Source organism: Furipterus horrens, unplaced genomic scaffold (genome assembly GCF_987537825.1).
Source record: "Furipterus horrens unplaced genomic scaffold, mFurHor1.1.pri manual_scaffold_3, whole genome shotgun sequence".
Lineage (NCBI taxonomy): Eukaryota > Metazoa > Chordata > Mammalia > Chiroptera > Furipteridae > Furipterus > Furipterus horrens.
Genome location: NW_028327173.1, coordinates 31,540,620 through 31,568,202, shown reverse-complemented (window position 1 = coordinate 31,568,202; position 27,583 = coordinate 31,540,620). Strand labels below are relative to the sequence as shown.

Sequence of the window (27,583 nt, the reverse complement as noted above, 5' to 3'; positions counted from 1 at the left end):
TATCAGCTCAACAGTAACCAGAGAGCCCTGGCTCAGTGGATTGGGCATCATCCTGCAAACCTAAAGGTCACTGGCTTCCAGTCAGGGCACATGCCTCAGTTTCGGCCGGTCTGATTGGGGGTGTGCGAGAGGCAACACCAATGTTTCTATTGTGCGTCGATGTTTCTCTCCCTCTTTTACTCCCTCCCTTACCCTCTCTCTAAAAGTAAATCAATAACATCTTTAAAAAACAAAAACCGAAGAGTAACCAGAGAAAGCCCAGCCTGGAGAGAAGTCTGGCTTACTCCGTCCCTTAGGCCAGTATCTGTTGCTCCCTTTCTCCAGGCTACTTTCAACCAAAATTAAAATTCCACCCCGTATCTCCTAAAATCTGCAGATGTTTTGCCCAAAGTCAAAGCACCTGGCTTATTCCTGTGTCCTGCTATGTTTATTTCTCCACCCTCTAGTTTCCCCATCTGCGCAATGGAGTTTGAACAAAGATCTGACTGAGAAAGTACTAGTAACAGTGGATCTGATTAAAGCCACAAGTGCGGTAATGTCTGGGTTGTATGAAGCTCAATGCTGCCCCCTCGTGCCCAGACTGTTAACAACCGGTCAGCCGCTGGGAGAGGGGACAGGTGGTTGAGGTTAAAAAACAAACAAAAAAAAACCTCTGTGCCCCGCCCCCACCTTCTCTGAACCTCTTAGACCTTCCTCTAAAGGAGGAGGAAGAATGGAGAGGACCCCTACCGAGTGACGGGAAACCATGAGGCTCCTTCTCCAGCAGAGGCCTCAGACTGTGGTAGAGCCTGGAGAGGAGTGGAGGCCATAGTGATGTCAGCAGTAGCCCTGTCCAGCCTGCACCTGGACACCCCAAATGCTTTCTTCTATTTTAGGTGGAGTCAGGGCTTCCCTTTGGGTGTGACTCTTAGGGTCTTCGTCTTAGTTAAACTCAGGGCTTTTTCTGCCAGAAAGTCTATCATTTGTGTTCAAAGGAGGTACTCAACAAATGTAGGATGGATAAATGGATAAATTCCTTTCCTTTACATTGAGATATTATCACTAGAAGGTTTGTGCTATTAAGTACAAGGAGGGATGAGTTCATTGGTTTTCCTAGCTTACTGGAAGTACGGCTACAAAGAGGAATGGGATAGGGAAAGGGAAAGTTGTGGGGATTTTTGTTTTGTTTTGTCCAAATATATCTTTACTACTTATAATAAACTTTCATATATAATTTTTAAATTTTTATTGAATTTATTGGGGTGACATTGGTTAATAAAATTATATAGGTTTCAGGTGTACAGAACTTTATCTGTACTTTCATATGTTTTTAATTCTCAGAACCACCTTGTGAGGTAGGCAGGTTTCAGTTGTTCATTCTAATGAGGTATTTTCTCCATAAATACTGAAGAATGCCAAGAAAATTTTGCTTTTGGACCCCAGTTTTCATGTATTTAGATAATAAATAAAAGTTTTTTAAAAGTTATTTTTCTAGGTGATTCCTACAGGCCCACGAGGAGGACCAGGAGTCACCTTTCCCCTGCTTCCCATGCTCCTATGGGCCCTTGAGTTGGTCTGGGAGTTGCTTCTCCCCCTAACCCTCTTCCCCCTTCTTTTGTTCCCTCAATAAACCAGTTACTTGCTTCCAAAAAAAAAAAAGCTGTTGTTCTAACTAGTTTCAGAAATTGCATTAAACATTTCTTATTTTCATAGTCCATCCTTCACAAAGAAGATAAGAAATTTCTGAAGTCTACCTTTGAATTATTTTGGGATTCACTCTAAGCAACATTTTTAGTTCAGAGAAATGTTTCTTTGTTTTGTTCACATTTTTTGAGGAGCAAGTGGGTGATGACTGTTCAGATGTAGATGTTGTGAAAATCAGTGCTGGGTTCTTACCTTTGGAGGCAGACAGACTATGGGTTAGGTTTGCAGAACTTAAGAGTCTTTCTCTCTGGTGTCTTCAAGCTGAGCTTACTCATAGGAGTGGTAGGATTGCTCTTCAATGCTGATAGAAAACTTCCGTTTTTACCATGATATTTAATTGTTTTGTTGCATATTTTATAAGTAATCAACAATACACTTTTGGAGTCTGTATTTTTCCACAAGTTTTGCTTTTTTAAAACTGAGTGTGTAATTTCTTGCTTCTCAATTAAAAAGTTTCTGTATTTTGGGTGTCAGTTTGGGCTTGGGTTTGAGGCACATTCAAGAATTATCCAGAACCAGCAACTGTAAACAGAATGGACATGTTTCTTCAAAAGCGCTTTAGGCATCATGTAACAAATTGTAGGCCCAGAGGAGATAGTGGGCGTGGCCCAGGCAGCTCTCTTGCAGTTTCCATGCTGCAGCCGCAAGGTAGTGCTTCTGCCTCATCATCACCACTGTCTCCACACCATTAAGACCCAGTGACAAAAGGAGTGGGAATGGTACTTTTTTTTAAAATTGAATTTATTGGGATGACATTGGTTAATAAATTTATATAGGTTTCAGATGTGCAATTCTATGACACATCATCTGTATATTGCATTGTGTGTTCACCACCCCAAGTCAAGTCTCCTTCTATCACCATTTATCCCCCCCCCCATATTCTCTTCTACCTCTGCCACCCCTCCAAGAAGGGTAAGATTTGATACAGGAAGATCTCAAGAGAGTTCAGATGAAGGGAAGGTCATGAAGGAGTTGAAGGGATCGAAGAAGACTTCCTGGAGGAAGTGGCATTTGACAGGGGACTTAAAGGACAGAAAAGACAGTGATAAGTTTCAAGTAAAAGAAATAGTATGAACAGAGGCACAGAGGCAAAAGTGCATCATGCTGGCAAGAAGGGTCCAGTCTGAGGGCATGAGGGAGGTTCTGCTATAGCAGAGCCAAGGCAGACAACACTGGAGGATCTCAGAAGATGTTGATCATCAGGCCAAGAAATTAGCACTTGGTTTGCAAAGCACTAGACTGTGAGCAGAGGTCTGATCCCAACCCAGGGTCTGCTCTGACTAGGCTTCACTCCCTTGGTCTTGCTCTCTGGGACTTCCTCTAAACAGTAGTGGGAGCTATGGCAGGTTTTTAATCAGAAATACCTGGAAATCACAGCTCACAGAATAGCCAAGTCATCAAATCTAACTCCCTCAATTTGTAGATGAGGAAACAGAGGTCCAGAGAGGGGAAGTAATTTGCCCAGTATTGCACAGCAAGCCAGTGGCACAGTCAAGACTTGGAGCCAGGTCTCCGGACTCTCAATTTGGGGCTTATTCCCCTCTGCTGCAATCTGGGATAGCATGTGGGGGACTGAGCTGGAGAACAGCTGGAGGCATAAGGCCACTGGGAAGCTACAGCCCCACCTAGACCAGAGACCACAAGGCCGGCCAGTCAAAAATGTTTATGGAGCCCTTCACCCTGATACCCATCTGATTCCCTGGATTAAGCACCCATAAGGACAGAGAGACCACAAAGAAAAAGAATCTAGTGGGCTTCCAGGAAGAGGAGATATGATATGGATATGGTATTTATGAGAAGAAAACGGCCCTGGGAGCAGACATGCATGAGGACACAGGAAGATATCCAGGGAAAGAAATAGCCTGTCATATGGTTTCGTTATTGTTCTTGGCCAAGGTGTCCACCTCCTTCATGAACCGAAGACACAGCTCCTCTTCCCATGGCAAAGCAATGCACTGCACAGACACTGGAAGTCCCACGGATCCTTTTACCGCCTGCTCAGAGAGAGAGTCTGTAAATGAGAACCTGCTTCCTGCTCACTAGCCCCTTGCCCCGCCTTCCTCACCACCCATAGGTATGCATTAATCCAAATATCTCATCTCCAATCTATATTAAGATAGAGATTTCCTGAATCTCAGAGTTCTAGACTTCCTCAGCTCTCAGTAAAACCTGGAAAAGCTGTTCAGACTTTGTCTACAATTTTCCAGTGTAAAACTTCCTCCTTGTGCAAAGAGCTGACTATAACAAGAAAATACAAAACCGAGCATGCACCCAACGTTCTTAGCAAAGGAAAAAAGAATGTGCAAATCCCTGATCCAGAACCTGGTTACACTTCAGCAATGAAAGAGGGGACTGAGCCTGAGTGTCTGCAATGAAATCTAAACATACTTGTAAGAATTCAAAATTGTTTCCATTGCTTATAACAGCAATTTTCAACTGATGTGCTGCAAGAATTTTTAGAACATGCAATATCTGACTAGTTAGGGGCATGACCTCTTTTCCCTTAGACTGTCAAAAAAATGACAACAGCCAACATAACAATAGACATCTAGTGTGAATGCCTTGTCTTGAACCGTGAATATATAGATCATATAATAAAGCTGCATCTTAGTGGTCATGTTGCATAATAAGGTTGTGTCCGATTGGTTAATTCTTGGTACCGGAAATCCTTACGTACAAGTATAGGCACCTGATTTTTAAAAAAGTCACTTTGGAGCAAAAAGGTTAGTTGATTACTATTATTTTATTTTATAAATCAATCCAAATTACACCTATTTTTGTCAAATTGGCAGAAATATATATATTTCTGATGCACCGCAGAATTTTAGTACTTAGTTTATGTGTGCCATGACATGAAAAAGGTTGAAAATTGCTGCTTTATGATGATGACATCATGTAAGCCTTTATCTGCCTTTGTCTCTGGAGCCAGGTCATGTGGCTTCAAGTACTAGTTCTTCCACTTCAACTAACTGTGTGGCTTTGGTCAAGTGCCTTAATCTGTCTGTGTCTCTGTTTCCTCATTTACAAAAACTCACAGGATAGTTATGGGAATATGTGTGTGTGAGTGTGTGTGTACTTTTTAAAAATAAAAAAAAAAAACAGCTCCTGGAACAGAGTAAGAGCTCAAGACACATTAGATAGTTTCATTACTACTATTTTCTCAGAATTAGGTCGGCAGTTCCACAGGGTACTTCTACCACTAAGTCAATTTCCAGAAAAATAAGTTTCCTAATGTCAGACACATGCAAACTTTTCAGTCAGTCTTTCTCTCCCTCTCTCACCCAAGTCAGGGTTGTTATTTTAGCCCCTGCATTAAATAACCAGTAGAAATATTTCCTTTTGTTAAGCCACCTCTGAGTTACTAATAGTAGCATTTAATGAACACTTCCTACATACAAGACCTTATGCTAATTGCTTTTGTCGTTTTTCACTTAAGCTTTAACATAACCCTGCAAGGCAGATTTTTTTAATTCCCATTTTTCTCTGACAAAGAAACTGAGGCCCAGAGAAGGGTAGTGTCCAATTGTTACACAGTAGGCTCCTAACCAGGGACCCTGGCCCGATTCTCCCTCCCTGCCTCTGGAATGGATTTTCCTTACAGTGATGTCAAGTAAGACCACTGTTTTTGCAAAATATTCTCCCCTGACAAGGACAATGGCTGACTTGGACGGTAAATGGTGTGTCCTCAGTGATGGGATGATATTGTAGCAGAAGTGATAAAGAGTAAAGCCTGGGAGTGCCCAGTCCCATCCCACCCTGCCCCCCATTTGCCCACAGGAATTGAGGCAAGAATCATTTCTGGTCTGTGCCCCTGGGGAAAAGGTAAGAAGAGGAAAACTGACCTCTGCGAAATTTTTGTCATTCGTATCTCCGTAGTATCCCTTGTAGAAGGCCAGTTCCTCCTGGTCCTGTGGTGTCACAGTGGTGACAGGCACCACGCCAACAGGGAAGTTCAGTAGGTTGTACAGGGCGGTGTAAGAACAGCTCGCTGTAGGAAGATCCAGGTTAGCCCAAGAAATCACCGACTCCAAAAGGCTCGGCTTTTGGGGGAAAAAGTGCGTTAGTGCCCCCTCGGGGTCCTTTTCGGAACTGCATCCCTCTGGGCTCGCAATAGCCGGGTCAGTGCCAGGAATCGTCTGACAAACTACCTCCTGCTCTCCGCTCGCTCCCGGGAGGAAAAGAGAACCCGCATTGCCCAAGCCTTCCTCAGTGCCAGGTATTATGCTGGCCTCTCTATGTTGCTGCATCTCTGAATCCTCTCCACCCCTGTGAGTTGGGGATTACTATTTCCTGTGTACAAATGAGGAAACCCAGATACCAGACAGGTTAGGAGGTTTTTCACAGGCTACATAACTAGTAGGTAGCAGAGGCTTCAGCCCATGCCCTCCGGTACAATGGGCTCCAAGATGGCGGGGTGTGCTGTGCAACCCCGAGTTGAAAAGGCATCTCCATTGCAACAGCCACCTGTGTGCAGGGAGTGAGCATCACAGAAGTGGCAGTGATGTTGACAGAGGACATCAGAGAGCAGAGCCAGGTGTGGGATGTGCCTTTGGGCAGCCACTGTGGGTGGACCCAGGGGAGAGGACTCTAAGCTTGAGGTGGGTTTCCCTTCTGCATTGACATCGCCTCTTACACTTGCACCTGTTCTGGGCATGGGAGGCAGCACTGCCTTGGACACTGCCCTATCATTTCAGGTGGGCTGAAGACATTTCTAGAAGCAGGGCCGCAGAAAGCATGTTAAGAGTGAATATATATTTTAGTGAAAGAAGCCAGACACTAAAGCCTCATATTTTATTGTTCAGTTTATGTGTATGAAATCCTAGAAAAGGTACAATTATAATTAGAGAAAGCAGATTAATGGTTGTAGGGGTAAGGTTGGGATAAATTGCAAAGGAACATGAGAAAAATTTGGTTGGTGATGGAAATAGTCTATATTTTGACTATGGTGGTGATTATACAACTATATACACTTGTTAAAATTCATCAGATTGCACTCTGTGTGAATTTTATTGCATGTAGGTTATACAGATGGTAACCCATCTTACAATGCTTTGACTTATGGTTTTTTGATGTTATGAGTGCAAAAGTGAAATACATTCAGCAGAAACTGGCTGGACTAAGCTATGACGTTCACTAGGTTAAATGCATTTTCGACTTAGATATTTTCAACTTATAATGAGTTCATTGGTACGTAACCCCATCTTAAGTTGAGGAGACTCTATACTTCAATAAAGTTCATTTTAAAAGCAAATGGAAACTGAGAGTATCTACTAACAGGTACAATATTTCTTTTCAGGATGATGGAAATGTTCTGGAATTAGATAGTGGTAGTGGTTGCATGACATTCTGAATATACTAAAACTATTAAATTGTACACTAAAATTATGAATTTATGTTACCAGAATTTTATCTTGATTTTAGAAAAATAAAAATTTTAAGTGAATGAAAACAAAGGTCAAGGTCACAGAGGCTATGGTAGGACTCAGAAGTCCTGGACTCCCAGGCTCAACCCCAGCAGGACCCAGTGCCCTCTCACCTCCTGCTTTGGAAGGATAGCCTATATAGAAGGCAGGATCCAGAGATGGCGCCAGCAGCACATCCAGGCCCAAGGACCTCCACCTGGCTATGAACTCTTGCTGGTATTCCTGCAGAGACAGTAGGAGCCAGGTGGGTAAGACCAGCAGAGGTCACTGTTTATGTGATAAGGTAAGGTGCTGCCAGGCTGAGTTGGGTTAGGCACCAGGAAGAATTCCCAAGCTATGAGAACTGACTGAGGTATCTGGGAAGGGTCAGGGTCTTGCCAGGGGTAAAGGTAAAGGGATGGGAAGGGGAGTTTCAGGCTGCAGTGATTTGGGGACAACATATCATCCTGGCCTCCGTTGCAGGCTAGGACAGAGCTCTGCCCCCTATCTGGCCACTTCTGTCACCACCCAGGTCTCTGCTCCCCCTGCTCCAGCAGTCCCTCGAGGTCTTGCACACATCACCTCTACTTTCGTGTGCTGCTCCCACAGTTTCTTGGGTGTCCTGGAGGAATGAGGAAGACTCTGAGAAGTCCAAAGGGCAGCATGGAGGACCTCTTTTATACAAATGAGACATGTTGCCCAAGAGGTAGGGCCTGGCCCCAGTACAGGCTGCAAATCAGCTGATAGGCTGGGAATGACCCTGTGTCTTGTTCCCTGGCTAAGACACCTTGCCTGTCCAATGTTCCCAAGAGTACACATCCTCACCACCATCACCAGACACCAAGGACTCACAAGCTCCCCCCAAAACTACACATTTCTTCCTTCCTCTATGAGGCCCCGAGTCAGCCCTCAGGCTACTCCAGCCCCAATCCAACCAGCACCCCAACTCCAAGCCCCACCAGGCCAAGCCCAACAACAAACCCAAGCCCAAACCAGAATCCTGTTCCAACCACATCCCCACCCCAGTTCCAACCCTAACCCCAATTCCAAATCAATTTCCCCAAATCAACTTCAGCTCCAGCCAAACCTAACCTCAACCCAGGCCCAACCTTTCACAAGCTAACCCAATTCTAGCTTGAACTCAGAGCTTAACTGCAAATCAAACCACAGCCCCAAATCAGCTCTAATCCCAATGTCACTCAAAAGTCTAAATTTAACCCAGTGTCAGGCATGCCCCTAAAATCTTAATTAGATCCCACAGTCTAAATAGCCCTCGCCTCCAGTGAATGCCAACTCCAGCCACATGCCCCTCACTCAACTATCACCAATCCATGGAAAATTCTTGTGAGCTGAACCTGAGGAGACTCAACCACTTACCCCACTCCGCGAAGCTCTTTCAAACCCTGGCTAGTTCGGGGCTCCTAGAGGCAGAAAGAGAGGGGAAACCAACTTCAGAAGCCACAGGGCAATGCCAACCTGCCCTGAATGGGGGTCCAGCAAGAGCAACCCTGCTTAGTACACTGACACGGAGATCTTCAATCCTCCAGAAGCCACCACTACTTACCTCCTCACCCAGCCCTGAGCCTCCTCTGGGCCCTCACCCCTCTATAAATCCCCTTCTCTCTCTCTCTCTCTGAAATCCCTTCTTCTCTCTGAGATGCTCTCCCCGTCCCAGAGCCTCTCTGGTGCCCCCTCCCCTCTCTGAGAACGCTCTTCAGTTCTGGCTTCCATTCCCCTCTTTCAGCTCCTTTTCCTCCTGAACCTGGCTCTGAGCCACCAATATGCTCTGGGTCTCATGCTCCTCTCTGACCCTATCCCACTCCTGGAGTCAGCCCTCTTCCCCTTTCTGAGCTCCTTCCTCTCCAGGCCTCATCCCCTCTGAATCCCTCCCCATCTTGAGCCCACACTCACTATGTACTTCAGGATCCAGGCCAAGAAGCATTTCACTGGGTCTGGCAGGCGGAGCGTGTCGACCATTTCCTTCATGGAAGGGTCCACAATGTCTCCCTCCCTGAGAAACCACAGACACATACCCGGTCAGTTACAGCTTTTCAGTCATCCACTGGTTCCCACACCCACCCAACTCCCCCTCCATAGATAAGCCATGGAGGGAGGTCAGACCCAAAGAAATACTTCTGTTCCCATCACCACCCCCTCCTGGAGCATGTGCTTCCTGAAGACAAGGCCTGAGTAGATGACTTGCTACTTAAGGTTACACAATTAGCCATTGGCATCCCCCCAGCCCAGGCCACAGGTCCCTTCCCCCACCCCGTGCCCCATGCCTGAGCCCTAATAAACGTACAGCTTCTCGAGAAGGGTGGCCCCTCCATCAGCATACAGACCCCCTGTGTACAGATGTAGTGCAGCATACTCCATCCGGGGGATGGAGAAGGGGATGAGCTGTGGAGACAGAGGCTGAGTCAGGGCCTGGAGCTCCCCCCTCTCAGCCCTGTGTTCTCTCTGCATCCCTCAGGATTTAAGGAGCAGATACAACACTATCCTTATTCTCCTACCTCAGCTCTGCAGCAGGGCATGCGATGCCTATGGGGTGCCATGCCCACTCCCTTACAGAGATATGATGGGAAATCAAGTAGTCCTTATTTCCTTCCTGCTCCACTGTGGTCCAAGCCCATACCAAGTGCTTTACCTATGTGAGCTCATTTAATCTTCACAGCTCTCCCTTGTGGTAGAAAACTGAGGTTCAGGGGGTTAAGAGAGGAGCCCAGGATCACACAGTACATGTGTGGCCAACCAACAGTTCTCATAGGGGAGGCAGGACCAGGACAAGACACTGAGCCATGAGAGGCAAGGGTGTGGGGGGATGGGGAGGGATATTTTGAAGACAGGAAGATCTTTATAGCCATTTGATGGAGGCCAACAGAAACTGAGGCTATAGGAATTTTAGGAATGAGTCCCTGAGTCCTCACCACTGAAGGAAGAAAGCACAAAATCTTGATTTCTTTTTCATAAGGTAGGCTCCCCACCACCACCACGCCCCTACATCTACCCCATCCATCTTCTCTAGGAAACTTAGGGGAAACACAATGGTCTCAGCAGCCCAAACTCAGGTACAATTTTCTTTCTCTCCAGCAATGGTCCAGCCCAGTATCCTCACTAGTCCAGCCTCCTCCCCACACCCCGCTTCCCCAAGGCTAAGTAAGCCTACCTCATGTCCTGCTTCCTGGAGCAACCTGAAGGTGAGCCTCACAGCCCTGGCCATGCTGGGAGATGGCTCAGTGAAGCCATCTGACTCATAGTAGCCAATCCGAAGAGGCCGGTTACTGGAGTATAACTGTTGGTAAGAGGGGCTGAATGGGCCTCTAAGAGGAGATTGATCGGGGGACAAAGTGGTCTCACTCCGTCCAAGAGCCAGACTTGTGGACTGGGGCCTTGGGCCATAGCTGACCTTACCCAGGAGGATCCCCAAGAGCCCTTGGAACCTCCCCGTATACTTTTCAGGCTCTAGGTCCTCTGGAGAAATCCCTGGAAGAATAATAAATTGACGAGGATGTGAGTGACTGGGTGGATGGAGTAAATAGGTACATAGGGTCATAAATGAGTGAGTGGGTGGGTGTATAAGAAAGTGAATGGGTGGGTGGGCAGAGAGTTGAATGGATAGAAGTGTGGGTGGATGAATGATAGTTGGAGTTCAATGGGTGGGCAGGTAAGTAAGTAGATAAATAGACACAAATATTTTTAAGCTAAAGAGCTGTTGAGAGAGGATGAGGATGGAGAGACCAAGAGAGGCAAAGAAAGGATGACAGGCAATGATCACAGGTTGATTGTACCAGGATGTGTGTAAGGAGTTGAACATGACTGAGCACGTGGGCGTCTTGCTTACTGCACCTCGGACTACGAAGGGAGGTATTCAGAGGGATTGGTCAGATGATTGACTGGTCAATGAGGGCAGAGGAAAGGAAGGAGCCCTCCACATCTGCTCCCCCACAGGCTCACCTCTTCCCTAAAGGGCATAGAAGGCACCGTGGGGTCCAGTCGGTGCATGTCTTTGTTCAGCAATGCTCGCATGCACAGCACCAGGCTGTCCACATCCCGGGCCATGGGGCCAGCCACGGTGCTCACTGCACAAAGCAGAGGGGAGGGAGGCAGGCATCTTTCATTATTCTGTTCTGGGGACCCCCACTGCCTGGCCTCAGAGGGAGGGACCCAGGGCCATGATTGGGGCCAAAGGAAGAGTTCTTGGGGCCATCCTGGATCAGGGGTTAAGGCCAAGTAGAGCTGATAAACCCACCAAAGCAGCTCTGGGGCCTGGAGGGAGAATCTCATCTGGGGCAGAACATCAAGAGACCAGTAGGAAAGATTAAAGCTAGATAACAGGAAGTACTTCTCAGTGGGGCAAGGGTCACTGGACTAGGGGAGGCCAAGTGGAAGCCAAGAAGTCCCTTTTCCCAGATACCTTTATTACCAGTGTGTCTGATCTGAGATAGGGGTCGAGTGAAAAGTCCTTGGGAGAAAGGCTGGCAGGTTTGTCTTTAAATAGTTGTGGCCACAGGGCTTACCTGATTTCTTGCCCTTCACGACAGAGGCAATTCCAGAGTAGCTGCAAAACACCACCCACCCAGAGCCCAGCTCAGCACCTGAAGGGAAGCGCCTGGGTGTCAAGAAAGTTGAGCACCCAGCCAGTGCACTCCCCCAGGGATCAGCACACAGGAATAGGAGCTGCTTCAAACTTCCTGTAACTTGCTATTACCCATAGCATAACATCTGACCTCTTTGACTGCCCTTCAGGGCTCTAAAGTGTCAACTTCCATAGTTTCCTCTTCTAGCTCTTCCATGAACACATATTGCTCACAGCAAAGTAAGTTGCTTATAGTTACACCATCTATGCATGTCCATCCTTCAAAACCAAGCTCAAATGCTGCCTCCTCCAGGAAGTCTTCCCTTGCTCTGCCTCCAAAAGTTCAAAGTCTAGGTTTTTAATAAGAAGGAAATATTTGGTTTCATCCTGTGAGTTTCCACAAGCTTTGACCCTCTCTTAGAGCCCTGATCACTTTCTGAATAAGCCATTTGTATGTCTAACAAAGGCAGGGACTGGGTTCGAGAGTGCTCTGTGTCCCCAACACAGGGTCACCACAAAGTAGGTACTCAGAGTGGGGTTGAAAGATGAGTGGATGGATAGATGCATGAATGAATGCAGGATAGATGGAAAGATTATTGGAAATATGAATGGATGGGTGAATGAGTGAATGAAGGCAAATATAGATTGATGGAGAAGTAGATGGGTGGATGAATGGATAAATGAATAAATAGAAGAACAGAAGGAAGGATGGATGTAAGTTTTTCAAGGGCTAGGATATTTGTCCCTTTTGTTCATTGATGTATCCCAACCTAGTATACAGTATCTGACACAGAGCAAACACTCAATATTTGTTAAACAAACTAAATGGTAGATAAATGGTGAAATTGATGGATAGAGACTAGGATGATGACTGCATGTGTAGATAAATGGATGAAAGATGGATAGATGGACAAATGGATGGATTGGTGAATGAAAAGAGAAAGGGTAGGTAAATGGATAAATGTACTGAAGAGTGAGTTGATAAACTAATGAGTTAATGAATAACTGGAGGGTCTACTCCACTGCCACCTGTACCAAACATAGCATGTTTAGCTGAGGCAGGGGTTATTGGAAACCCTCCTATCTTCACCCACTTCCCCTAGTACTAAGCTGAGTGAATGAGAGGTCATGAGTGGAGCTGGCCCCTCTGCTACCCCAGACCCCTAGTTCCTCTAGGCCGGACTGAGCCTACCCCCCTCCAGCACCACCACTGAGTACCTGAGGCGGCATCCTGTGGTCCGGAGGCCGTAGACACCACAAAAGCTGGCCGGTATGCGGATGCTGCCAGCTGTGTCAGTACCCATGCCCAGGATAGAACCCCCTTTTGCCAACAGAGCTCCTTCACCCCCCGAGGACCCTCCAGGGCTCTTCTTAAGGTTCAAAGGGTTCAGAGTCTGTCCGTAGATGGGGTTGCTGCAGCCAAAGCTGAAGGAAGCAGGAGGAAAGGGGTTGGGAGGTGTAGGTTTAACTGGGGAAGATTGCCCCTTCTCCACATAGAGGCTGACTACCCTCAGGAGTCAACCCAGGGCTACTTCCACTCATGAGCTCCTCCCAGGGGCCAAGATCTCCTGGCTTCCCTTTTGGCTGAGGCGAGAAACCGCTGCTGCAGGGAAGACTCAGAGCAGACACCAATCACACCTCCTAAAATAAGGAGCAAGGAGCCCACAGCCGTGCTGTCAGAACTGGCAACAGGTTCCTCACAAAAATGGTTACGCTAAAGGCTAAGTGGGAGGAGAGAGAATAGGGGAGGAGAAGACCAATTAGAGAGAGAAGCTGGAAGAGAAACAGAGATGCAGCTCTTTAATAACTCCAAGCCTGAGGGCCCTTAGAAAGCAGGGAGCACGCACACAAGGGGGAAACTGAGACTCAGAGGGCACAACGATTTGCCCAAGAACCTCAGACCTTGAGGTCTGCATGACTGGCTCCCACCTCACCTTCTGCTCTGCATTAGGACCTTAAGTTGCTGTTTCAGCCCTGGGCCCAGCCCCAGCCACAGCCACAGCCACAGCCACAGCCACAGCCACAGCCCCAGCCACAGCCCCAGCCCCAGCCACAGCCCCAGCCCCAGCCCCAGCCCCGGCCCCAGTTCCAGCCCACCCATTTCAGAGACCTGAGCAGTGTCTGGGGGATGTTGGTCTTAACGAAGGGAATAGCTCCCTGGGCCTTCAGAACTTCCACAATGACCCCATCCTTGGCTGCTGGCTTCTCCAGGTACTGGGCAATGCCACACGTAGAATCATGGCCCTGCATAGAAGTGACATTAACTCCAGTCCATGCGGGTCAGGTAGAATCACCCAGTGAACAGACTCTCATCCTCACTCCATGCCCATTCACATCCATTCTCACACCCTCTGAGATACAAGAGCTGAACCTTAGAGGGATTCACAGAACATGGCAGTTGAGAGTTTGGGTTTGGGTTTGAAACCAACTGTTGGGTTCAGTGACAGTTGGCCACTTTCTAGCTACGCATCCTGGATTAAGTGACTTGCGCCATGTCACACATTCAGATGCTCATAGGCTCAGTAGCATGCATGCACCACATACATGTATACCTGTGCATGTAAACCCCAGGGCTCACCATGCAGTCATAGGGATCCTTGAGGCTGATGGGGACCCCATAGAGAAGGCCTCTCTCACTCTTCTTGAGCTTCTTCAATGCCTGCAGTTGGTCCTCACATTCCCCCAGGAAATCTGTCAGGCAGTTCACCTCCTCGTGAGCCCTCAATGCCTGAGCAACATTGAGAGAAACCAGATAAAGGGTCAGGGTGAGGTCAGGGAGGGGACATTCAGTCACCCCTGCCTCTCCCCCAACCCTGACTTAGAGAAGAATGGAAGTGACAGATGACTATGGCATGAGCATCCTTTCAAGCTACCTGCAGCACCAGTGTTACATCTACCCCCAAACTCCTCTGAGTAGGACAATGACAGGTGACATACCCAACTCCAGCCCAGAGTCAGGTTTGAATCCTGACCCATGACCCCTGATCCCCACCTCCTCTAAGTAGCTACAGAGGACACTCTCCAGACTCAGCTCTTCTGCCTGCAATTTCTGGGCCAGCTTCACCAGGGGCAGTTCCAGGATGGGCTTGGGGTCCAGGTCTGGCTCCTGCAGAGATAGGGTGGGGCAGGTAGATATCAAAGACTGATTCATTCAGGCCCACTCCCACATACTCAACATCACACTCCATTGTACACACATTTGCACACATATCATATGTTCAATACATATCCATCCCTGTGCTCACCCTTAACATTAAAAATGTTTCTTGGTCTGTCTCCATGTTGGCATGAAAGCCCTACAGGGAACAGAAATTCCCTCTGTCTCTCTCTCCCCAGTGCCCAGCACAGGACCTAGCACAAAGGAGAGCCTGCTCCCTAGTATTGTTATTCAGAAGGGGCATGTTTGGAGTTGGAGTGACTTTATATGTATATCTTGGGACTCAGGGGTTATGGAAATGATGTTCAGTTCTGTGTAGTTTGCCTTCAGGAGGCAACTGGCATCCCACATTCCTTTCTTATCCAGCGCCCCCTGTCTCTGTTGATCTGACCTTGGGAAAGGACAAGAGTCTAGCATGGGTGGCAGGAGAGCTGGGACTCAGTCTTGACCACATCATGGGTCAACTGGGTAACCCAGGGCTGTCCCTTCCCTTTCCATGTCCTAAGTGTGCTCAGAGAGGAAAGGACTAGAGGTCAATCATTAGTAAGACATGTAGGGTGACCACAGACAGGCTCGCCAGCTGCTCTGAGCCAGGTCCTTCAGGGAAATAGGAAAAATATGACATGAGGTCCTCAGGACTCCTGTCAGGGGCAAGCATGACATGACAAGGACTTAGCGCACAATATGCACTCAGGAAGGTGAAGTTGTCTTCCTTTAGTCCTCCTCAGCCTCTTTGGGACCCTGAGGCACAGAGAGAGAGCTGTTTGCCAAGGATACACCCCTAGTAAGTGCCAGAGCCTGGATCCACACCAGGCAGTTGGGCCCCAGTGACCACTCTCTTAGCCATAAATACTGCCAATAGGTGGTTTTGCCTCCTTCATATCTCCCACCCTTGACTCCCCAGTCTCTTTCTTGCCTGGAACTTCTCTGTTTATCAGTTTTCTCAACAGCCTCCTCACTAGACTCCCTGCCCATAGTCTTTTCCCCTCCAGCTCAACCTCTTCACTACAACCTAGGTGATCCTTTTAAAATCTTATAAAATCTAAATCTAACCATAGGTCCCAATTGCCCTGAGAATAAAGTTGCAACACCTTTCTCCTTAGTATGGTTTATAAGGTTTTCAATATAAGCATATAACATGTGTTCATCTTTAGATAAACCAATGCATGTCAATACTTTCCCTAGACCAATTCATTAAATTCTCACAAAAACTCTTGGATAGGTATTCTTATTATTATTTCCATCTCAGCAATGAAAGCAACTGACTCACAGAGAGGTTAACTCTCTTGCACAGATCATAAAGGTAGGGGAGCCTGGACTTAAACCCAGGTCATCTAAACCTTCACTATTACCCTCTAATGGTTCTTGAGGAAGGAAGCTTTTTTGATGAAGCATTTACTGGGTGCCAGGCACTACACTAAGGCCTTCTCCTGCCTGGGTCCCTGAGAGCCCATCTCGCCAGCCTCCTCTTTCTCTGCCCCCTCCCATGTACTGCTGCTCCAGCTGCACTGCACAATCCCTCTACTCACTGTGCTGTTTTGCCATCTTAAAGTCTTGACTCAAAACTCCCTGGCCTGACAAACAGGGAGAAATTGAATTGAAACCAGAACAGAAACAGACTTATAGATACAGAAATATTTTGATGATTGTCGAAGGCGAGGGGCATTGGGGGCTGGGTGAAAAAGGTGAAGGGATTAAGAAGTACAGATTGATCATTACAAAATCATCATAGGGATGCAAAGTACAGCATGGGGAATACAGTCAATAGTATTGTAATAACTATGTTTGGTGTCAGACAGGTACCAGATTTGTTAAGTAGGAAAGATAGTAAACCAAGGCAGGGAGGAGGAGGGAGACCTGTCTTACCCACTAACTCAGCAATCCTGAACCTGGTCCAATAAGATTGCAGGTATTCCAACACCACAAGAAACATCATGCTAGCACAAGAGGAGGAGATCCACAGTGCCCAAAGAAGAAGTTCATAAAACAACTTCAGTTAATTGCCTATCTCTGGTCACTGTTTTACAAGGGGGTCCCTAATGCTTACAGAATGAGCCCATAAGTAACTTTGGGTAACTGCCTCAACTTTAATTAACTGCCTCCTGTCACATATCTGTTTTACAAGATGACCAAATGTGATCTGGAACAAGATATGACTTTGGGCTAACAGACCCCCATGCATACCTACGTTTGGGTAGTCACATCCCCTGGGGGAAGCTGACACCACCTTTATCCACCAGTCAATTTGTAACTTCTTCACCCCATCACATAACTATGTAAGTCCCCAAGACAAAGGACCTGGCCTTTTGCCGCCTTTACCTTGCTCTACCCTGTTCGCTGCTTGCACACTAATAGACTTGCTGATCTATAATTCTTGACTGTGTCAGCAAAAAGAACCAAGTTTTTTCCATAACAGATTTATTGGGGTAGTCACTTCATAAGTTATATAAATGTTTAATCACTGGGTTGTACACCTGAAACGAATATAATACTGTGTGTCAACTATAATTGAAAAATGAAAAAAATATTTTTTCAAAAAATAACTCCCCAGCCTGTGTACCACAAGAACTTTCAGGGGGCCCAGATATGGACCCCTAGTACAGGGAGGGCAGTCAGTTAGAATGCAGCAGCTGAACTGTGGATAAAATATTGAAATCCTTCTGAGTCACTTAGCAAAGTTATTCCCTGAGCATACCACCCCCCTAGTTGCTCCAGCCCCTCCCCTGAGACTCCTCACAGTCCAGCAGTAAAGGGTTAATGTTCAGCCCATGGGGACCCTCCAGGTACAGCCTCTGATTCCCTCAGAAACTGTGGAGGACCAGGCTGTGCTCACCCTTTGCCCTGCCCCCCAGCCCTAAGGATCCTCAATAGGCCTCACCAGGGAACACTTCCGCGCCAGGCTCCCCACCAACATTGCATGTGAGCCCTGATTCCTACATATCTACCTGGTGGTACCCCAGTGGCAAAGTACCCAGTGTCCAACTAAACCCCTGAGACTAGAGCTCCCCGAATTGTCCTTGCATGGCTACTCATGAAAATGGCAACTTTTCAGGGAGCTAGGGAGAGGTGGAGACAGCAAGGCACAGGGCGCTAACAGCGGTCCCTGCAGGCATCTGCTGGGACTGCTCTTCTGCTCCCTGGGCAAGCAATGGGTGGCCTGGATGGGAGTGGGGAGACCCAACCACACCTTCCCACCAAGCTGTTGAGTGAGTGTTGCTTCCTTCTGATAGAGCACATTTACTGAAACTCCTTAAATGTCCACCCATCAAGGACATTAGTTTTACTGCACAAGTAAGAACTATCACATAGATAGTGCCTGTTTACCCAGGCACTACTGTAAACATTTATTAACTTGAGCATTATAATTATAATCATCACCCCACTGTAGAGTTGAGGAAGTTAAGACACAGAGAAGTTATTTGAAATATATACGGGTGGGCAAAAGTCAGTTTACAGTTTTTCATATGAAAAATAGTACAATAATTAATTCTTTCATGTACTCACAACTGTAAACCTACTTTTACCAACCCCTGTAAGAGTCAGAGTCAGGATTCAAACACAGCCAGTACAGCACTCTTTTGTAACTAATTTATTTATTTATTTGCTTTAGATCCTCACCCAAGAATATGTTTATTGATTTGCGAGAGAGAGGAAGGGAGACCGAGAGAGAAACACTGATGTGACAGAGAAACTCAACCAGTTGCCTCCCTGATGCGCTATGACTAGAGATCAAACCCACAACCTAAGTATGTGCCCTGACCAGAATCAAACCTGCAACCTTTTTGGTGTACAAGACAATACGCCAACCACCTGAGCCACCTGGCCAGGTCTAACCCAGCACTCTTAACTACCATGTTATACAACCTCTCACCAAGGCCTGTAAGGTTAGAATAAAGCAATTTATTATGACCCTCATAACAAAGTAATTTATTATGAGTTCATTGTCAACAGGGATGCTTGATTATGTAAAAATCTCAGAGGGCATTAAAAGAGCTAGCGAATTGCAAGTGTAATTGCCACTGTTCAGCAGAAGCTGAGCAAAGACTCAACTTGAGGAATGGATCATTGATGTTGAAAGTCTCTGCTTAATGAGATTGCAAGTCACCTAATGACTCTTAGTTTACTGGGAGAGCTTTAAAAGAGAGGGATATCTTCAAAAGATGATAGCTACATCAAAAGATCCACATAAGTTTCCTAAAAAATCAACAGATTATTTGAAAATGGTTAGAATCATTTGATGAAAGAACTGAGCCTCAACTTATATCACTTTTATATTGCTTTAATATATAGTTTAGTTTATAACAAATCACACCCTCCTGCCAAGTCCCACAGCCCTGTGGATATCTGGCCTTCTCCACACTCACCTGGTGCTGCCTTCTATTCTGGTTTGAAAATCAAAGAAAATATATTTTAAAGTTTTTAGTATACTTATTTTTTATTAAATTTCCAAAGAGGTGAATAAATTTGTTTAACATCATAAAAATCCTCAAGGCAACCAGTTTCCCCCTGAGGTGACCAGAGCCTCCTGATAAGCAGCCTTCAGCCATGAGCAGCTTGTCTGTTTACCCCAGTGAACCCTGCAAATATTTTCTGTGCCCTGGTCAGCATGGCTCAGTTGGTTGGAGTGTTGTCCAGTGGACCGAAAGATGTGGGTTCCATTCCTGGTCAGGGTGCATACCCAGGATGTTGGTTTGATCCCCAATCAGGGCACCTACAAGAGGGTCACCAGTAGATGATGTTTCTCTCTCACATCGATGCCTCTCTGTGCTTATTCTCTTCCCCCTCCCTCTGTCTCCTTTCCTCTCTCTGTTAAGAGCAATGAAAAAACATCCTTGGGTGAAGATTAAAATTTTTTTTTCTATGCGTTCTACAGAAATACTGCTTTATCATAGGCTTTTCTCTGTCTGGTACCACCTATCCTGTTCTTTCTCTTTTTGGGAGACTATACAGCTTACAAGGCTCAGCTCTTTGAAGCCTTCCCCACATGACTTGCAGCAGACAGAGCAAGTCATCCCTCCTGCCAAGTCTTGCAGCTCCATAAACATCTGGCCAAAGCCACCATGGCTGACATAGCTCTGTTTCCACTACACCCCTCCCAGAGTGAGAACATCTTTAAGGCAAATATGAGTCAAATGTTAGATTCATCTTGTTAAAGAATCTGTCTCCAAGGTTCAGGAGAAGGCAAGACCCACAGGAGCATTCTGTGAAATTTTGCTAAACTGAACTGAATTGGATTTGTTTGAACTCCACAAGGGTTTGATCTAACTCTCAGCCTCCCACTTCCCAGGGACCTAGAGCTAGGCACTTGAGGCCTTGAGAGTACTCCTGGCAGAGGGGTGACCTGACTGAGAAGGTGCCCAGAACAGACCTGTATAGCTTTGTTGGGGAGAGACTAGGTGCTGAGAGTCAAGAGGCCCCCAGCCTTGAGGGGAAGCTGGAGACAAGTGGCTGACCTCACCCCAAACCCTTTCCACTCCCCCAACCAACCAGACACACTCAGCACCACCAGGTACCCAGCCCAATAGCTACATATTCCAGATGCCCCACACATATACCATCCAGATGCCCAGACACATACAGAACTAGATGTCCTTACACATTGGACCCATGACCACCCACATACACACTCAACCAAACATTCAGACCCAAACATATGTAGATGTATACACTCCGACCAGTAACATGACACATACACATCAAGCTAGGCACACATACCACAGGCACAGAACCAAACACAAGCCGCACACAGCCTGATGCATACCCAACCAGCACACAATAACATGCCAGCAGGAGGCACCCACAGGCAGACCTTGGTGTTGGCAGTAAAGGAACCTAAACCCACCACTGCACACAGATGGGGCCGCCACACGCACACAGAAATCCTCTCCATCATGCTGATTTGCCACAGCAACCCCATTAGCCCAGATTTCCTCCCCATCAACCAAGAAGGGGCAGCGGCTCTCTGGGGGCAGATTGATTTATCCAACTAATTAGCCCCAATTAATATTAATACACATTCTCAGGAACTGCAGCAGCTCAGACAGAGAAGCTGCCCATTGGGGCCATCAATCACCATCTTGGGGGCAGCAGAGGACACTCAGGAACTCCAGATCACAGGGACAGCACCTCAGGCACTCTCTCCAACGCCCCTGTCCCAGGGCTGCCAGAGGAAAACCACCACCATAACCAAAGTTGGGAATCCTAAGATACCATGAGCCCACCCTTCCTAGAGCCGTCAGGAAGCCCAAGGCCCAGAACGGGGCTGTCATCCTCCAGGCCATACAGCAAATCCAAGGCCCAGTGTGAGGTTGTCTCCGCGGCCCTCCTTCCCACCCTTCTCTCTGCCACTCTAGGCTGGCCTAGCTGACAGTGCTCAGTCACAGTGCTGACTCAATGCCTTGAAATATCCTCATCCGTGCTGTCAAAGCCCTCTTTTAAGTCACATAGCTTCCTGGGAGGACCCCATCTCCAGTGACCCCGGTGCTTTGCATCTGTCAGCTCAGCAAACAGCTGCAGAACCCAGTGGGGTGGAGGATGGGAGGGAGACTATATAGACTAGGGTTCCTGTCTCAGTGGGGTTTCGGGGTGGTCAGGGGCTGAAAGAAGCCTGGCCACCTGCCTCCAATTCCTCCATCAGTTTATTTTATTTCAACAAATAGCCCAAGTGAATACCACCATGTTACTGAGTCATGTGCCAGGCACTAGGAGAACAGAAAACACTATCCCCAACCTGAAAGGACTCAAAGGACATAGATGGAAAGAAACTAACAACACAAAGATCTAGTGTGGGGACCGCTGGGGTGGGGAACTTTCCCTCTGGGCTCCCTGTTCCCTGAAGGGGATGAGGCAATGGGAAGGGTGTGTCCTGAGGTGAGACCCACATGTTGGGGTTGAGGCTGGGGGCTTCAGGGATTGATGTCCACTCACCTGCTGCCGGAGACGCTGTGCCAGGGCTGTCATCTGCTGCAGGGCTACCTCCCTACGCTTCTGTGCCCTGGGGATCTTTCTCCGCGCTGGGACACGATGCCGAAAAAGCAGGGCAGCCACCAGCAGGGCAGCCCCCAGCAGGGTCAGCAGGAGTAGCACCAGCAGAAGCGAAGACTGCAAAGCCATCCCAGGCATCATGGGGCCTGTGCAGATGCAACTCCTGCTCCCTCAGGATCACTTCCTACTTATCTGTCAGCTACCCTACTGGAGCACCCTCCCACATCTGGGAGGGTGTGTGACAGGCCCTGGGGGTGGCAAAACACAACTTCTCCCAACTGATTCTTATCCACACCTGGACTTCCAGGGGACAAAGGCCCCTGTCCCTCAGGCCACTCAGTGCAGGAGGCTTTGGCAGAGACAAGCCGGCAGGTAGGCAGGTGACCAGGCTCTCATGACACCTCCTTCCCATCCTCCTCCCTCATACCACCCATCAGACCGCAGCACTTTAGTCTGACTGCTGCCAGTTTCCAGTATAGTTTCCTGGTGCTTTTAGGATAATTGCCAAGCCCCTTAACATGGCTCACAGGACAGGCAGACCAAACAAGCCAGGTGTGCCCAAGGTTAGCAGCTCACCCCGGGTGCGGTGAGGCTGTCTGGGGCCCAGGCAGAGAAGAAAGGAGGGACACCTGGAGGATCAGGCAGGGCTCAGAAGGCCTCCACCCTAGGGGAAATGATGCAAGGAAGTGAGGCGTGCATAGCCCTCATTCCTGCCCCTGTCATCCAACGTGAGTGTCCATTCCCAACTCCAAAGCAAGGCCGCACTGTTGATCCTGGGATACCAGCTTCCCAGCCTATAGGTTCTCTCTTCTAGACTCATCCGTTTTTCTCCTTGGACCAGGGAGGGCAGTAGAGAGTAGTCTGGGGTGGGGGGAGGTGAGGAGGTGGAGGTGGCTTCCTGGAGGAGGGGCAGAAAGGATGGGGAAGCTGTATAGAAGTAGGGCAGGAGGAACTTGGTATGTGAGCACTTCCACTCTTAAGATATTTCAGCCCAGGTCTCTGTCTCAGAGGGGAAAAGAGGAGCACACTGTCAAAACTGAGGCTGCCAGTCATTGGGACTGGGAGCATGGTGACCCCTCTCTCAAGACTGCTGAGTCAGAAGCAGCAGATTTGGTGGGATGAGGGTCAGTTTGTGGTTGGTAGCGCTGAGCCTGAGCACCCGAGGGTCACCCAGGGCCAAATGTGGAGGCAGCAGTTGACCTGTTGGTCATGACGTAAAGGGTAACCCCAAGATCATCCACCCTCTGACACTGACTTTGTCACCTCCAAGGGGTCTCTGGAACGAGCCCTCCTGTCGGCACATGCCCCACATCCTCCCCCTTCTTTTCTGACATTTCCCCCCACACCCCAACCCCCTCACTGAGCCCTGGAACACACTCTGTGACTCAGCTCCCTTGGCTCACTTGGCCCCTGCCTCACTCCCACAGCACCCTGGGGCTTGTTACCTCACCTTTTCCTGAGTTGTTTCCGTTCATTACCACATCACCCGTTTTATATCTTCGTCACACTTCTTAGGACCTGAAATCACCTTATGTGTTTACTTATCTCTTGCCTCCCTCCTTAAAAAAATAAATCCCCAAAAAGCAAGGACCTCGTCAGCCTTTTTCAAAGTGCCTGACACATGGCAGGTGCTCAATAATGTGTCTTAGGCGGAGGAGTGATGTGCGGGTTGAGCCCTCCATTCCTGCCTTTACCTCTGTGTATCTCTGTTGGCTCCTTCCCAGCAGCATCTATCATGCTTAAGTCCCCACATCTTAAAAAAAAAATTCTCTCAGATCTACTTTCTTCATAGCTACTCTCCATACCTCTTTCCTCCCCTCTTCCAGCCAAGCTTCTCTAGTTATCTACACTTACTGCCCTTACTTCTTGTCTTTCACCTGCTCCTCCACCCAATCCAGTCTGCTTATACCCAAATCATCCCGTGGATCTCCTTTCAGTTAAATCAGCAGCATTTAAAGTTCATCTCCACCCTTCATATAATACATGAGTTCCTTGGCTTCTGTGACAATGCAGATCTTGGTTTAAATGTCACTTCCTTCAGAAGCACTCCCTGACACCCCAGGCCAGATCAGGTCCTGCTTGGTTTACTCTTCAAAAATAAATAAAGTAGTGCTTCTGCTTTATTGCTCTTCTGACAAGTGTTTTTGGGTAATTACACATTTGATGTCTGTTTGCACAGACATCAGGCAGGGACTGTTTCTGCTTGTTTTCCCTGAGCACACCGTGAGAGGAATTCAGTAGATCTGTTGGAGGGATGGGGGGATGGAAGCGGTAAGGAGTTGAGGGCAGTGGCTGGGTGAAGACTCACAGACCACGGGAAAGCCATAGGTTGAATATAAACTGGGAGTTATTTGTCCTTATGGGCACTAATCAAGATGATGTTAGTAAATAGATACATATGAAGAGAAAAGGGCTGACAGCAGGGACAGACTGGGAAATGTCCTGTTGGTGACAATAGAAGGAAGTAATCAGAAGAGGCCAAAATGGGTTCACTAATAACAAGTCACCTATTCCTTTATTCAACAAGCCTTGTTTAGAGTCAGCCATGTGGGTTCAAGTCTTCTCTGTTCAAGTCTTTTGTCTTAGATAAATCTGCAATCCTCTCTCAACTTCAGTTTCCCTCTCTATAAAGTAGAAATAATGATGCCCATTTTTTCCCAATGAGATAATAAATTATTAATTCCATTGCCTAATAGATGTTGAGCCCTATTATTAAGACACAGTGCCTGTTTTCAAACATGTACAGAAGCACATATAAGCCCTTTCAACACACCTGATAGTTGTAAGAGGACAACTATACCCTTGCCTCAGGTAAGTGGGAATTCTTGAGGTAGAGACATAGGAAGAGCATTCCAGGCAGAGCAAGCATGGTGAGTTTAGAGGTGGGAGGTGTTCACAGTGTTCCAAGCAACACCCAAGGGCCACGTGGCAGGATGTGGGCACTCAGGAAGGGGAGGAGACCAGAATGGCCAACAGCACACACGTCAAGCATGGCCTTGTAGGTCATCGTCAAGAGTCTGGACTGAGAGTGATACTAAAGGTCTTAGGTGTGATCAAATTTACATTTGCCAAGGTCATCCATTTCCTGAATATGGTTTCTTGTATCTAAGAGGGCCACCATCAATTCTTTCAACTCCTTGTATGCACATGCCATTCCCCCTTTGAGAGATACAGTCCCATTCCTCACTCTCCTCGAACCTAGACAGGCCTTAATGACTTGTTGGCTCAGTAGTATATGTTAGAAAGAATGTTTTGAACTTCTGAAGTTAGATCACAGGAAGACTCGCGGCTTCTGGGAAGGTTCCTTAGAAAGTTCACTCTTGGAGCCCTGAGCTGCCATGCCAAAAGCTTGAGTACCTTGGTTCGGTGACCATGTGGAGAGGCCCTCAGTCTGCATGGAGATGGTGAAGGCCCAGATGAGCCTACCTACCAGCTGTGCCCACCAAAACATCAGACATGTAAGTGAAGTCATTTTAGTAATTTCAGAGGAAATAATCTGTCAGCTGAGTATCACTGAAGAATGACTCCAGTTAATGTCACATAGAGCAGAAGAATTAAATCTCCAAGTTCTGCCTGAATTCTGGACTTAAGGAATTTTAATTTTTTTTCAAGCTGCTACTTTTTGTTTTGTTTTTACATTGCAATAGATAATCAGGGCACTGAACAATAACACAAGGGAACAATTTTTAACATAATTCCTGTTGAGTTTGACTTTTCAGCTGTTTTAGACTTAAATAGGCATGCTGGTTTCAAAACTGCAGTTAGTTTTCTTCTATCATGTCAAGTTTTTTCTGTACAGCTTATCATAATGTGACCACTCTAGGCTGAATCGAGCCTGGTTAGAGGGAAACACTATTGCTCCCCTATTGGCTGAGAGCAAAGTTCCCTTGAGTGGGGAGGGATGGGAGACAACCTTGGAGATCAGCAACAGATTCATAGTTGTCTAGGCTATTCAGTTACACATGAGACAGTGTGGTGAGAGGTTGTTTTCCACTCTATATAGTGAATCGTATTCCAAAGTGTAGTCCAAGTTCTTGTCTGTATACAAGGAGTTAGCAGAATTTACTTTTTTATTTACATACATACTTATTTCCTTTCCTTCACATCATGTCTGCCTCTGCTATTTCTTGTCATAAGTGCCTGAACAACCCTGATTCATTTTGTTATATCTGTGGCAGTTTCACCATTCCCAAAGGACAAATATCAGCACATTTGTCAGGCAAGCCTATTTTGCATATTTTAAAGTAAAACTTGGTGATCAAGATAAATTTTGGGCCTCTCACAAGGTATGCAAGCAGTGTGTCAAGAGTTTACGGATGTGGACAAAGGGAACACATGATAAGTTGCCATTTGGTATACCTATGGTTTGGCGAGAGCCCAGAGATCATTCAAGTGACTGTTACTTTTGTATAGTGAAAACGTCAGAATAGAACAAGAAAAATAAATGTAAAATAGAGTATCCTAGTCTACCATCAGCTATACATCCAGTGCCTCATTCAGCTGAAATCCCAGTGTCAGTTTTCATTGAACTACGCTCTTTCGAAAAACAGGAGTATGGTGAAGAACTAAGTGGCAGCAACGATGAAGATTTTGAAATTGAAGATGACTCAGTTCGTAAGGGATTGATCAGCATGAGTTGAATGATTTGGCATGGGATTTGGGACTATCCAAAAAGTTTCAGAACTCCTAGCATCAAGACTGCATGAGAAAAACTTGCTTGGAAAAGGAGTGAAGGCATCCTACTTTCGATCAAGAGAAAGTGCATTTCTGCAGTACTTCCAAAGTGATAGTGGCTTTGTGTATTGCTACAACATACATGGTTTAATGGAGGAATTGGGAATTCCAATCTATAACGCAACTGAATGGCAACTGTTCATCAATAGCTCAAAGCGGAGCTTGAAATGTGTCCTCCTTCAACAATGGTAATTTATTTGATGTAGTCGCAACTGTCCATTCAGTTTGTTTTTATGAAGAATATGAAGACTTTAATAAAGAGAGTCATTGATCTGTTGCAATATCACAAGCACAATTGGATCATCTGTGTTGACCTTAAAATGGTCTGCTTCCTTCTTGGTCAGCAGCGCAGATACACCAAGTAGCCCTGTTTTCTGTGTATGTGGGACAGCAGAGCTCGTGAGTAGCATTGGGTGGAGTTGAATTGGCTTCCAAGATCTGACCTCAAACCTGGTGATCCAAACATTCTACAGGAGCCACTTGTTGACAGAAAGAACATTATATTCTCACCTGTGCACATAAAACTGGGCCTCATGAAGCAATTTGTTAAAGCTTTGCCAACTGAAGGAGACTGTTTCAAGTATCTCTTTTTGGCATTTCCTAGCCTATCGTTTGAAAAGATAAAATACCTTAATATGTATGTTTGGTAGCAGAACTTACTACTTGTACACAATTTGACTTACAGTAACAATATATAGCCTTTATATGAACAAAATGACTCTAAATAAGCAGTATATTCAGGTAATTTTTTCTTTATTTTCCTTTGTATGTATATTTTGTATGATTTGGGGGACAAAGGGAGGGTATCCTGTACCTTGAAAAGTTGATGTAATAGAGAAAAACTGGGGCCACTTTTGGATTCAGATGCCAAAAATTAGTCAAAAACAAATGTCAGATATAACTCAACAAAAATTGTGTTCCCCAGTGTAAGAAGATGAACTATTAGAAAGCTATTACCACTACCACTCATCTATCTTGTGAATCAGGCAACAGAAATAGAAAATACACGATACAGAAATAAGCTGAACATCCTGATTTTTAAACATT

At 46.6% G+C, this 27,583-nt stretch overlaps 1 protein-coding gene and 1 pseudogene across 1 annotated transcript; both read right to left on the bottom strand.

The window, feature by feature from the left end:
• Positions 1–1,700: 1,700 nt before the first annotated feature.
• LOC150014835 (ribonuclease MRP subunit p24 pseudogene) lies at positions 1,701–2,349 on the bottom strand (annotated as a pseudogene).
• A 63-nt stretch (positions 2,350–2,412) lies between these two features.
• LOC150014834 (vitamin D3 hydroxylase-associated protein-like) lies at positions 2,413–22,456 on the bottom strand. Its single transcript, XM_090269389.1, has 15 exons — positions 21,746–22,456; positions 14,654–14,767; positions 14,240–14,389; positions 13,772–13,905; positions 12,880–13,086; positions 11,603–11,643; positions 11,040–11,164; positions 10,252–10,377; positions 9,388–9,485; positions 8,997–9,096; positions 8,463–8,506; positions 7,668–7,707; positions 7,220–7,328; positions 5,526–5,671; positions 2,413–3,677 (listed from the first exon to the last, which is right to left on the bottom strand). The coding sequence occupies exons 1-15, from the start codon at positions 21,941–21,943 to the stop codon at positions 3,549–3,551; spliced, it is 1,761 nt and encodes a 586-aa protein (XP_090125515.1). The 5' UTR covers positions 21,944–22,456; the 3' UTR covers positions 2,413–3,548.
• Positions 22,457–27,583: the final 5,127 nt, after the last annotated feature.

Coding starts and splice junctions, on each gene's coding strand:
- LOC150014834 (XM_090269389.1), bottom strand. CDS start 21,943: ATGATGCCTGGGATGGCTTTGCAGTCTTCGCTTCTGCTGGTGCTACTC. Junction 14,768..21,745: donor CACAGCGTCTCCGGCAGCAG/GTGAGTGGACAT, acceptor CTATCTCTGCAG/GAGCCAGACCTGGACCCCAA. Junction 14,390..14,653: donor TCTGTAGCTACTTAGAGGAG/GTGGGGATCAGG, acceptor AATGTTGCTCAG/GCATTGAGGGCTCACGAGGA.